Source organism: Anabrus simplex, chromosome 6 (assembly GCF_040414725.1).
Source record: "Anabrus simplex isolate iqAnaSimp1 chromosome 6, ASM4041472v1, whole genome shotgun sequence".
NCBI classification, from domain to species: domain Eukaryota; kingdom Metazoa; phylum Arthropoda; class Insecta; order Orthoptera; family Tettigoniidae; genus Anabrus; species Anabrus simplex.
This window is the reverse complement of record NC_090270.1, coordinates 5,957,818-5,972,136: the sequence shown is the minus strand read 5'-3', so window position 1 is coordinate 5,972,136 and position 14,319 is coordinate 5,957,818. Positions and strand designations below refer to the sequence as shown.

General features: G+C 39.0%; 1 protein-coding gene across 1 annotated transcript in view; it reads right to left on the bottom strand.

Moving 5' to 3' along the window:
- The window catches only part of LOC136875457 (sodium-coupled monocarboxylate transporter 1-like), a 185,046-nt gene that overhangs the window by 51,930 nt on the left and 118,797 nt on the right, over positions 1-14,319 (bottom strand). The window contains exons 7-9 of the mRNA XM_067149006.2: positions 7,858-7,998; positions 7,218-7,326; positions 7,025-7,134 (exon numbers count right to left, since the gene is read on the bottom strand). Coding sequence (XP_067005107.2) covers positions 7,025-7,134; positions 7,218-7,326; positions 7,858-7,998 — 360 coding nt within the window. The remainder of the gene's footprint in view (positions 1-7,024; positions 7,135-7,217; positions 7,327-7,857; positions 7,999-14,319) is intronic.

Genomic DNA, 14,319 nt, shown 5'->3' with positions numbered 1-14,319 from the left:
ATAAGTTGCCAGTTTCTATGTCATTAAATGTTTCGTTGCTAAGTCAATAAATAAGTTGCCAGTTTCTATGTCAATAAATGTTTCGTTGCTAAGTCAATAAATAATTTGCCAGTTTCTATGTCAATAAATGTTTGGCTGCTATAACGATAAACAAGTTAGCAGATTCTATGTTAAGAAGTAAGTTACTAGTTGCTATGGTAATCAATAAAAAAGGCAATTCGAAAATTTATTGACGTATTACGTTAATTGCGTCCTAATAATTAGGCAAAGAAAACGTGAAAAGTGTGTGCCTAGCACGAAATTGGCATTAAGGGATGGGCATACATACATACACACATACATACGTACATTATCATTATAGACTGTTATGCCTTTCAGCGTACAGGCTGCAAGCCTCTGTGAATTTACTAAAGTTCGCCACAATCCTCGATTTGCAACTAGAGCTCCGGACTCATTTACTTCTCTACCTCTTATCTTAAAATCGTTAGAAACTGAGTCTAAGCATCGTCGTCTTGGTCTCCCTCCACTTCTCTTAACCTCCATAACAGAGTCCATTATTCTCCTACGTAACCTATCCTCTTCCATTCCCCATACATGACCCCACCACCGAAGCCGGTTTATGCGTACAGCTTCATCCATCGAGTTCATTCCTAAATTAGCCTTTATCTCCTCATTCCGAGTACCCTCCTGCCATTGTTCCCACCTGTTTGTACCAGCAATCATTCTTGCTACTTTCATGTCTGTTACTTCTAACTTATGAATAAGATATCCTAAGTCCACCCAGCTTTCGCTCCCGTAAAGCAAAGTTGGTCTGAAAACAGACCGATGTAAAGATAGTTTCGTCTGGGAGCTGACTTCCTTCTTACAGAATACTGCTGATCGCAACTGCGAGCTCACTGCATTAGCTTTACTACACCTTGATTCAATCTCACTTACTATATTACCATCCTGGGAGAACACACAACCTAAATACTTGAAATTATCTACTTTGTATCACCGATCTGGCATTCAATTCTGTTGAATTTATTACCTACTGACATCAATTTAGTATTCGAAAGGCTAATTTTCATACCACACTCATTGCACCTATTTTCAAGTTCCAAGATATTAGACTGCAGGCCTTCGGCATAATCTGCCATTAAGACTACATTTCTACCTAACTGAATCTCTCCCTACCATTTTATACCTTTCAGCAGATGATACGAACAGCAAAGATGAAAGATTACAGCCTTGTTTAACCCCTGTAAGTAGCCTGAACCAAGAACTCATTCTTCCATCAATTCTGACTGCATCCCAATTGTCAACATAAATGCCTTCGATTGATTGAAATAATCTACCTTTAATTCCATAGTCTCCTAGTAAGGCGAACATTCTTTCCCTCAGTTCCCTGTCATATGATTTCTCTAGATCTACGAAACATAAACACAACTGCCTATTCCTCTCGTAGCATCTTTCAATTACCTGGTGCATACTGAAAATCTGATCCTGACAGCCTCTCTGTGGTCTGAAACCACACTGGTTTTCATCCAACTTCCTCTCAACGACTGATCGCACCCTCCCTTCCAAGATGCCAGTGAATACTTTGCCTGATATACTAATCAATGAGATACCTCGATAGTTGTTGCAATCCTTCCTGTTCCCTTGCTTAAACACAGGTGCAATTACTGCTTTTATCAACCTCAAGGTACCTTACCAACACTCCATCCTAATCTTACTACTCTATGAAACCAATTCATCCCTGCCTTCCCACTATACTACACAATTTCAGGTCTAATTTCACCTATTACTGCTGCTTTATGACAATGGAGTTTATTTACCATCCTTTCAACTTCCTCAAGCGTAATTTCACCAACATCATTTTCCTCCTCCTCATGAGGTTGGCCGTTCGCAACACCACGAGGACGATTTCCTATTACGTTGAGACGATGTTCAAAATGTTTCCTCCACCTCTCCAGCAATTCCCCGGGATCTATTATGAGTTAACCTGAATTACTCAAAACACTGTTCATTTCCTTTTTCCCTCTCTTCCTAAGATTCCTTATTACTGTCCACAAAGGTTTCCCTGCTGCTTGACCTAGCCTTTCCAGGTTATTACAAAAATCTTCCTACGACTTCTTTTTGGATTGAACAACTATTTGTTTCGCTCCGTTTCTTTCATCTACGTAAAAATCCCTGTCTGCCTCGGCCCTTGTTTGGAGCTATTACTGATAAGCCTTCTTTTTACGTTTACAAGCCGCTCTCACTTCATCATTCCACCAAGATGTTCGCCTTTTCCCATGTTTACACACAGTTGTTCCTAGGCATTCCCTTTTTTTTTCTACTACGGCATCCCTGTATGCCACCCATTCTCTTTCTACAACCTCAACCTGCTTACTGTCTACTGTTCGAAACTTCTAACTAATCATATCCATGTACTTCTGTCTAATTTCCTCGTCCTGGAGATTTTCTACCCTTATTCGTTTGCAGACAGATTTCACTTTATCTACCCTAGGCCTAGAGATACTTAGTTCACTACAGATCAGATAGTGGTCTGTATAATCGAAAATTCCCCGGAAAACTCGTACATTCGTAACAGTTTTTTTTGAATTCGAAGTCGGTTAAGATATAGTCTATTATGGACCTAGCCTCTCATGTGCAGCGGTGAATTTCGTTATGCTTGAAGAATGTATTCGTAACTGCTAAACCCATACTAGCATAGAAGTCCAGCAAACGCTTCCCATTCGCATTAGCTTTCATATCTTCCCCACATTTTTCAATCACCCTTTCGTATCTTTCAGTTCTATTTCCAACTCTCGCATTGAAATCGCCCATTAGCACTATCCTATCCTTGCTGTTGACCCTGACCACGAAGTCACTCAATGCTTCATAAAACTTGTCAACTTCATCCTCCCCTGCACCCTCACAAATTTCGTCCTAATTCCTCCCATTGACAAATCTACCCACATCATTCGCTCATTTACGTGCCTAACAGAAACTATGTTGTGTGCAATGGTATTTCTGACAAACAGCTCTACCCCATACTCTGCCCATCCCTTTCTTACACCCGTCAAGTATACTTTATCATCTCCTAACTCTTCCTCGTTTTCTCCCCTAACCCGAATATCACTTACACCTACCACATCCAAATGCATCCTCTTTGCTGACTTTGCCCCATGAATATTGAAAGCTCCCCATCGAATTCCATGTCGTTCGGCAAGTTATTTCCTAGGGGTCCCTCGCCTGTAAAATGGGAGTGGGACTGCGTTACTCCCATAGGTCCGAGGCTTGCTTAAAATGTCCTGATCTCGGTAGATTCATGAGGCAGGATGCTACCCTACTTGCACATTGTCCAAGTGAGGAACTCTCCTCTAACGGGTTAGGGACCACCGGTGTATTGTATATTCCTAGCCGCCTGAGCACGAGGAGGGCCATGACTCAGATTATGTCCGAGATGCCCACCCCCATTCCATAGCAACTGGTATCCCGACCCTCAGGACCACTTACTAGGCCACTCAGCCGTTGTCCATAGTTCACGAGCTAGGACGTGACTACAGTAACCCATACCATGAAACCTTTACAGGAAGTATGCACAGTTAATTTTGCTACTGTAGCGGTATAATTTTGAGGACTATGTGAAATCACCGCTACACCGAAGGTTTGTTCGTGTGGTATTTGTAACAAAAGGTGAATGGAAAACTATTGTTAATCTTGCCCAATGGAACGGAACTCTGCGATAACTAATTGCTGTACATTTATGGTTCTTCTTGGTGTGAATTGTACTATAACCGTGGGCTGATCCATCACCATTGGATATTTCGTGGAGCTTTGTTGTTAAGAAGTTGGCATTGGTCAGCGCGCGACTCGACTGTTAACTGTTGTCCACAACGCGCCCTTGTTTAAGCTGCTGGTACCGTGGTTGTTGATGGCCATCTCTGCTTGAGTAAGGTTGTCTCGGCGACAGCCTTGTGTTACAATGGCTAGCAGACGGTCTGTGTGTGTGTGTGTGTGTGTGTGTGTGTGTGTGTGTGTGTGTGTGTGTGTGTGTGTGTGTTCAAACCACCCTAATGTGAGCTTTCGTGGTGAATTATATTATTGTTAGTGGTGGGTGGAAGATAGAAAATTACCAGTATTTGTGTGAAGTTCTTGTTTTAAAAGCTTAAAGCATGCCTTAATACATGGAGAACGTCGCCTCGGATGTATGTTTTAAAATCTTAACAATGTGAAAAGGCCTCATCACCTCGGTAAGTCCAACTTTATATTTTATATAAACTGTCTCGGCGAGTTTGAAGAGGGTAGCTTCGTCAAGCGTTCTGTAAACGAAATTCAAAATGTCGGATCGGCATGTAATATTAATTATGTTTTATTTTGACTGAAGATACTGTTCACCTTCCGATCAGATTATGTTTTGAGTGAACATTTGTGGTTGAAATTTATTAATTCCGCAATATTTAACCATACCCTAGCTGTTGTCTTCTTTTGGGCGAAGTATAATTTTCATTGAAAGGACATACTTGTACGTGACGAGACCGTGTGTTTTAAAACGACCTGTTCTTTACACAGGACCTGTGACAAGTTAAATCACTGTATCTGTTGTTAAGATTTTAAAACTCTTCCCCGTGGAAAGGAAAGAAGCCAAATGGAAAAGTATTTGCAAGCTATGTTGTCTGGTTGTATAGTTACCCTACTAAGGATGAAAATTTAAGATTAATATAACGTTATGTCAAATTTTAAACTCAAGTGAAAACTGAAGCGTGCTTAGGGTCGAATTGAATTTAAATCCATTTTTCCTTTAAATTAATTTACTTTTTATTATTAGTATTATTATATTAATATTTTCCTTTCTCTAAATTTTGATTAATGTTACTGTTCTAATACTACACTCCATTTTATTCCATTGTTGGGGTACGTTCCGTCTTTTGTTTTTCTGATAACGTTTTGATTTGTTTGCATTATTTCGGCTGGTCAGTGTTGTAACAATACTCGAGGTGTGCTGACGTTCGTTGTTGCATGGCGTACCTATGCTGTTGATGTGGTGAACTGGGTCACGAGATGAGCTTTAATTGCTTCTATATTATTGTGCCACCTTATTATTATTGATTTTCCTCTATCATTCATTGTTTTGCTCTTGATGTGGGCTGTTTATTAATTTTATTGTTTGCCTTCCTTAATGTCTCTTGAGGGTATTGTCGGTCTGTCAGGGGACGCGGTTAAAAGTTTTAGTTTCAAACGCTCCATGTTCACTGAGGAATTTCAAACATGTAATAATTTATTGTTTTAATGCCTGTTGGTTTTTAATTGTTCAAAAACGTTTAGCAAAACCAGTCTCTGCCACTGTTGCTGCTTCTGCTCAAGGTACATGCCCTTACAAGCGTAGAAGAGTTTTTCTCGCCACTCCATATTGCCTGCGAACTTCGCCATTTGTGACATGATTATGAAGTGCAGGCCTGTAACCCCGTGTTGGCATGTCCCCAGATGGTGGATAAGTGCCAGATATGAGCAACTGGAGGGAACGGACCATGAAGAAAATGCTACCCTATAGGTGGACATTTGCGTATCAACGACTAAGGCCCACAACTTAAAACTGTGGATCATCGACAGACCAACTGATATACAACTTTCGTCACATCGTTGTGGCTCGGTGTCGAAAAACAAAATGAAACGTGATAAACAAAATCCTCCCAGCCAGTCATACAATCTATTTTTGCTAGGATTTCTTTCACCCATATTTTAGGCCTAGGCAAATTATATGCAATAAAATTTTGTTAAGACATTTGTGCAGGGGACAACAAAAAAGAACGTGTACTATTGAATAGACGAACAAAAACAGGGATATGGAAACACTAGATAAGCTTTCTTTCCCGACCTGAGAGCATTTTACGTCCTTTGTCTGCAGGTACAGTGATAGCTGTATTTACCATTTCTAGACATGAGAGGAAAGGTGAAAGGTGTGAAAAACACGAGAGAATACATATGAAAACCTTTTCCACTGGGGCTTATAAAATAACAAGTGTACTGAAATGTGTGAAAAACACCAGACCACAAATATGAAAACATGTGCACGGTGGCCAGTAAAACTATCCGAGTATTATTGCAGATCACACTCTTTCTAAAACAAATGTTACTAGAACTCTTTTATTTCAGAACAGTGGGTTATTAAGCATTATGTTCTGCTCATACTCCTTCCACCCTTTGTTATGGTCGTTGACCAATTGGCCTCGCCCAGATTCCCATCGCTTCCCCTTTCTGTGTTTGTGTTTTATCGAGGCCATGGCATGATTCGCGCTGGAAGGCGCCTCTTATCTCTTTGGTGGCCGCACTGACAGCCGAGGACTTGGGCTGCGGTATTGTGGTTTCACTTGTTTGATTGCCCACTTCTTCGATTGTCAGTATGCCACACTACATTTCTTTTTCTATTATACGTTTTAGACTTTGTTTACGTGCGAATATAAAATAATTTGTTAACGTTCGTTTATCGTGGAAGAAGTCCTACTGCTATTCATTACAAAATTATATCTGGTCCTCGACCATTTAAAAATGTTGTTATTTCTTCCATAAAATATATTATTATCATTATTATTATTATTATGATTATTATTATTTCTCCGTTATGAATTATAAGAGTGGCAACAGAGCCTTTAATTTTTCATTATTTTCCTCGTAAAAATAGTTATAACAGTGAGAGTTGCGCAATCTATCCTTAACAGTGCACAGGATTGTTATTAATGAAATGTTTTTCACTAACCTACTCAAGTCCTTATTCTTCCTCCAGTCTAAAATGTCGACTAGTATCTATCCCATATTGCCTCACTGCTTTACGACATGTATACCGCCAAATTTGGTCATAATATCTCGCGGTGTTGAATTATGGCAGTTACGTTACATTGGACAAGATTTCAGGCAATGGCAGAGCCCTTTGGCGCCAGTCATAATGAATATGTTATTCACAGTGGCGAGAGATTCGTAAATATTTACCACCCTGGTTTGATGCAGTTTCCGTATCTCCCTACCCTCTTCATCCATTGAGGAATGGTGTTACACGCTGTACCTGAGAGCTGCACTGAACACTCCCGCCACGAAGCAGCCTGGCAGACCGGGGAAGTCGGCAAGAGTCCGCATCACCAACAGGGGGAGCAGCTGGTCCTTAGTCTTGGCGAGCTGCGAACAGAACACCCGCCATCACTCACCACCATCAGTGTTACCTTGTTGTGTTCCACTTAGAGCAACCATCCCACACTTACTTTGGTAGTCAGTGGGTCACAGTTGTAGTACGTGGCGTATATCAACAGACCACAGTAGCCACACACTGCGACGAGCGACAGCGCTCCCACCACGAAGATCCAAACAGCTCTGTAAGTAGCATTGACGTACTCAGCCTCACGAGCTTCACATAATCAAAACACTTAGTTTAGTCTCCACCCATGCGAGGCGCGAGTTGCGTAGCTCCTTCGCACGAGCTACAGGACCTAGGAGGAGTGGTCTGTGCAACTTGGGATTGAGTCGTCCCGCCACATTTTTCTATTCTAGTCGGAGCATCTAAATGACTTCCACTGTCAAAGTGGAAGAGAAATTGATTGAACAAATCCACATTCAGCAAGTGTTATATGACTTCAAGCACAAGAAATACAGAAACACATGACGAAAGGTAACTTACGGATGCAGATCGCATCAACTTGGATAGGACATTAGTATTCCTGTTTCTGAAGAAACTAATGTCTTCTCCACCAAATGTACCCACCAGAATTTCCTCCTCCTCATCATTATGGTCCACTTTCTCTTTGAAATGTGATAAACCAGAAACTCCCGTAAGGTCATTGCGAAGGTATTGGCAGCACGTTCATCGCACGGGTCGAGTCTTAAGGAGAAGCGGCGAGTACTTACATCCTGGCGTCACGCAGCTTGGGCAGCGACAGGTACCGCTGGGACATGACCTGCACGATCCCCGCGTTATACATCCACAGGACGCCGCCTCCAATCACCATTGTTACCAGAGAATGTCGCTGTAAGGGGTCTAAACTCAGGCTGTCAACAAAGAATATTGTGGTTAGGCTGATTTGGGTTCAGGCGCAAGTGTGAATACGTCTACCTGGTTTAAATGCTACCTACCATATATTTTATGGGGATTCAAGTGGCGCTCGAACCACGACCGACCGCTGTATATTCGAAGAAGTTACGTCATTTTTTAAGGTATTCATAGACGTCAAAACACATGGAACACAGCAAACTCAAGAAGCCACACACAACTGATAATTCTTCTCTGTAACATCTTTTAGTGCACATTGGACTTTTAATGATATACGGCGCACTGGACTTTATTCATAAATATAGAACATAACTTCCGTTCAGTGCTTCTTCAATTGGAAGAATTATTATTTTTAATATATTGCTGCTCAATACCCCACATAGTATGTACTTTTAAAAAGACTGTACTTGTGTTTACATTGTTTATTTTTTCTTCGATATTTATGCTTTAATTCACTTTAGGCTGACGATGACCTATTACTAGGTCGGAACTAGTCCCTATGTAATTTAAAATATTTACAGTTTGTATTGAAAAGGTGGACCCAAAATAATATATTAATTTACTCTATTGTAATCACAGTTCAATACGGATCTATCATTATGAAACTTATTTCTTTTAATTACTTCTCGAAAGTCTTGGCGCAAACGCATTCAACTTTCTCAGATCATTTTGCTTTATAGTTTTCTTAGTAGGCTTTCGAGCACTCTTTGCAAATGTAATTGTTGGTGCAATTTAAACACCGTCTTTCTCTTGGAGGCCGATAACCGCATTTGTGAATATATCTGTTGCTGTTTCTAACTTCTTGTGTGCAAGTAAATGTTTTTTCTTCCAGTCATGTTCGAGTTTTTGTGTGTTCTGAATGCTGTTTTGTCTTGTTTCTGTACACTGAACACACCCGCTCTTTGAAGGCAAATTCTGCTTAGTGACTTTAATTTCTTTGCACATTTCTTTTTCTTGGTTGCACAAGGGGCAGATAACCATTAAAGGATTTTCCATCTATGAAAGAAAAAATCTGTGAACATTTGGAGACTGAAATTGATAGCCGCTATCCACATCTGAAGACCGTTTCTTTTTTACTATAGAGTGCCGGGCTGAGTGGCTCAGACGGTTAAGGCTCTGGCCTTCTGGCCCCAACTTGGCAGGTTCGATCCTGGCTCAGTCCGGTGGTATTTGAAGGTGCTCAAATACGTCAGCCTCGTGTCGGTAGATTTAATGGCACGTAAAAGAACTCCTGCGGGACAAAATTCTGGCACCTCGGCGTCTCCGAAAACCGAAAAATTAGTTAGTGGGACGTAAATCAAATAACATTATTATTATTATTATTATTATTATTATTATTATTATTATTATTATTATTATTATTATTATTATTATTTACTATAGAGTTCCAGAGGACGGGAAGCCGTACCCTGAAAATTATAAATATCAAATCTCCTGGGGGATGGCTATCCACCACGAAATACGTATATATTACAGGTGGGATAAGCATCTTGCCTAGAATCCCGATAGTTTTTTTACTATATAAATAAAGTCACTTTTAAAAATGTTTCCAAACAAATGGAGCAAATGATGGATATTAAAAATAATAAGGTTGTGTACAATGGCAAACAAGTGTTTGTGGTCATGGATGGAAAAAGTAATCCTTGGTTTTACGCTAATCAAGTAGCTGATATTTTAGGATATGAACGCCCTCGAAAAGCTATTCAAGATCATGTAAAGAAAAAATATTGCAAGACCTATGAGACTTTTGGTAGTCCAGAAACTGTGCTACCTAATTATGTGCAAAAAAAAAATTGAAATTTATTAACGAACCCGGACTCTATTGCTTAGTTATGAATTCAAAAATGCCTTTTGCAGAAGATTTTCAAGATTGGGTTTATGAACAAGTTTTGCCGTCAATCAGAGAACACGGTGAATATAAACTACAAAATAAAATTACTTATTTAGCAAATAAAGTTGGAAGTATTACTAGAAGCAATAGAATTATGTTCAATGCTGCTAGAGACCTAATTCAAGATAGTCATGCTACTCCAGCAACCGATAATAGAAATAAAAATAGTGAATTTATTTTAATCAAGAAAAATCATATGTGGGAATATCCATATTATGTTATAAGAACTTTAAATGTTTCTGTAAATTCTAGATTGAATGAATTGCAAGAAGATTGTCCAGAAATGGAAATAATTTTAAGAATCAGAAATCCAAACTCAATAAATCTATATAATTTAATGAAAGAAAGATTACCAATAATTTCTCAAGGAAATCATTTTGAAACAAGGCCCAGATAATATTACAGTTCGTGTATTACGGCACCTCAAGGCTACTAAATTTCTGACGTTACTTATCAACACGATGCTTCATTTCTCCTACGTACCTTCAAAACTCAATATGGCCAGGACAATTTTAATACATAAGGGTGGAGACATAAATGATATTAAAGAATGGAGACCTATAACCATATATTCGGTGATTAGGAGAATAACTGAACGAGTACTAGATATGAGACTGCGTTCATATGTCACACTAAGTTCTCACCAGCGTGGCTTCGTGCCATTACCTGGTACTCATGTCAACGCTTCCCTCGTGAATGGTTGCCTCCAGGATGCGAAACGCAACAAAAAGGATTGTTGCATCATATTTTTAGATGTCACAAAAGCATTTGACTCTATTGGTCATGAACATATCAAACGATCTCTTCGACAATCTGAAATTCCTCCTAACTTATGTAGGTTAATTGAAGCATTTTTTACAAAGAACACAGTTCAAGTGGAAGCTGATCATAAGAAATCAAAACCCATCGAGATTAAGTGTGGCGTAGCTCAAGGGTCCCCTATCTCACCACTGCTGTTCAATTTAGCAATCAATACTGTAATGCAAAATCTCACCGACCATGCCATATGCCAACGTTATGGCTATGCTTTATCTGATGATCTACCGCCGTTATCCTCAGTTGCTTTCGCAGATGACCTAGTCATACTCAGCAAAACTGAAAATGATGCTACTACCTTGTTAAATTTGGCTGAAAGCAGCTTTGCAGAAATTGGTTTACATATCCATCCTCTTAAAAGCAAATCTATAATCCTGAAGAAGGGAAAATTAACTGAAGGAAACGTCACTACAGTCGAAGGATCAATAATCCCATCGATAAAAACAAACAATGAACGAATCAAGTATTTAGGAATTTACTTCAACAATGAAATCTCTCTTGACAGACATAAACTAATAAGCACAATAACTTGTGACTTAAATAATCTGGTAAAAACAAAACTTCTAAAACCAGAGCAAAAGATCAAGATTATTAACGAGTTTGTTTGGCCGGGTTTGATCTATCCTCTACAATGTGCCCCTCTGACACAACTATCAAACACTTTTCTTAAAGATCTGGACAAAATTATATGAAGTTCTGTAAAAGAAATAATGATGCTGCCTGATGATACTCCAAATTCGATGCTGTATAGTGCCAGAAAGGTCAGAGGGATGGGAATAATTTTCGCAGAATGGGAAGCTAATATACAGCATTACAATATTTGTAATCGCTTACTCCATGTTCAGGACGTTCACCTACCATACGTAAGGAAGTTACCTGAAGAACAAGATATGGCACTCCACAGACTTGACATATAAAAGGAAAGTCTCCCCCCAAAGATTGACGGAAGAAAACTACGCGAAATTATGAGAAATCGATCCTTTCAGTCGTGGTGCCAGCTACCACATAAAGGAAAAGGAGTAGTGTTATATTCAGACTGCCCGAAATCAAACTCCTGGATGACTCATAAATCACCTCTGTCCTCCTCTGAATACATAAATGCAGTGAACATGACATGCAACCTCACCGCAGTCAGGTCGGTTCCCGGTAGGTCATTCAACACAACCCGTTGCCGCCAAAATGGCTGCAACGAGACAGAAACCCTTGGACATGTGCTGGGATTCTGCCGGAGTACTGAGCTAATGCGGAACCATCGCCACCATCGTGTAAGAACGTCGATTGCTGAAGGCTTGAGACAGCGTGGATGGGAGGTTCACTGCGTCTCTACCGATGACTCTAATCGGAGGGCGGACATCGTAGCTATCAACATAGAGGACATTAAAGCAATGGTCTTAGATCCCACCATGCGCTTTGAAAGGGACCTGGATCAGGCTCGGGATGTGGACCTAGAAAAGCAAGCTATTTATGTTCCATGCTTGCCTTACCTTTCATCTAAGTATAAAATATCCATCGATCGGTGGATTGTCACAGGCCTGCTATTCGGAGCAAGAGGCGCCCTTCCTAGTCAGACATCGAACTTCCTACAAAACTTGAAAGTTCCATTCTGCAACTTAGAAAAAATAGTAATACAGATACTGAGAGACTCTCTGCAAATCATTCACTTCCATCTGTACCTGAGAACGTGATTGACATTTCTCCCCCACTAACCCCTGGAAAAAAGAAGATAACAGCTTCAACGATTACATCTTCATTTCTTGATATTTTTAAACTCCATTGAAATTGAAACTGTATTCCGGATCCAAATGGTCACCCTCATTGGAGGACGGATGATTTATTTCTTTAATAAATCTCTCTCTCTCTCTCTCTCTCTCTCTCTAGACCCGGAAATTCACCGGGTCTCACTCATAACGAAAGAAAATCTGTTTTTATCCATGAACCTGGATTATTTTTCACTTAAGATTTTTTCTTACATAAATGGAGACAATTATGAATATCCTGAACACCCAACTTACCTGCAATGATAAATAAGTTACTGTGATTATGGATAATGAAAATATTCCATGGTTTAAAGGAAAAGAAGTGGCTGAAATATTGGAATATAAAGATACCAAAAAGCAATTAGTAAAAATATAGATGTAGATGATATTAATATTTTAGAAAACATAAAGGGGGACTGCTGGTCCCCCTTAAGAGGTAATGGAAAATCAGCTGTATTTATCAACGAATCCGGCTTGTATTCTCTTATTTTGGTTTCAAAGAAGGAAGAAGCAAAAAAGTTTAGGAAATGGGTTACTAAAGATGTTCTAGCATCAATTCGCAAAACAGCGGAATACAAACTACAAAAAGAAAAGGAGCAATTTGCTTTAAAAATGCAACAACTAGCCATCGAAGCCCAACAAGGAAAAGAACAACTCACTAGATAGTACGAAGAAAAATTAAAAGAAGTAGAAAACCAAATAATAAAGCTTAGAAAAGTTGTAAAAAGAGATCGAACAATGAATTAAAAGATGTTATCTACATCGTGACTACAGACATACTCCAAAAGGACCAGTTCTTCAAAGTCGGAGGTACAACACGTTTACTATACATCTATTGAAGGCTTGTTCCAAGACGTTCGAAGGTATAAAACATTATTTGGACATTTTTATTGACTCAGAATCCGACTTCATTTTTAGTCAGTTAAAACAAAATACTCAAGAAATAACTGAAAAATTATATGATAATCTTTTACCTCCAAAACTGAAAATTGAGCCATTACAAATTTCTCAAGAACTCGTCACTATAATTAACAATAAAGTTATGGACAAGATATTTTTAAATGATCTAAACACAGAAGAAGTTATTGACATCATTACGGAGTGTTTTGAAACTTATCCGCGTAAACAGGAAATTATTAGAAAAGATTTTCAATTGTGGATACAACATAAGCAAGAAAAGACCAATGTTTAATTTGGCAAAACAAGCTCTAGGAAGTAGAATAAAGTACAAATTTTAAATTCACAAAAACAACTCAGTGATGGTGTATTCATGTTTAGTAGCAAAATAAAAATTAACAATGCGCTTGCCTTTTCTACAGACATCACTACACCCACTATAGTGGTGGTATTCGGCAATAGCCTCTTTGAACATAGAAAAATCGCCATCAGTGTAGTTATCGATGTGTATATATTCGTGTTCAGTCTCGAAACATAAATCAGTAATGTGCTCGCTTATGCCGGCGGTAGTTTCCCAACCATTATAATCCTCAAGTTAAGTTACTGTGTCTTCAAATTTTGAAAATTTTATTCTGTCAAAGTTTTCGATATGAAAGGTGTACGCCATAAATACAGTATCATTACTGAAGAACACTTTTGCTTGTTCACTCAAATGATAGTCTATATTGAAATTTTTTAGTTCTCTCAGGATAGTGTACAACACCATTTATATATCTAAAAATTAGGCGACACTATTTTCTAACTGAGCTACAACATTTCTCACATTATTTAACATTTATATAAAAGAAGAAGGCTGTTTCGGACAATATAAACCAAACAAAGGCTTTCACTAACGAATTTGTAAACTCGTTGTACTCGTAGTACAGCTGGAGGTAAACCGCGAAAACTTCTTGAAATTA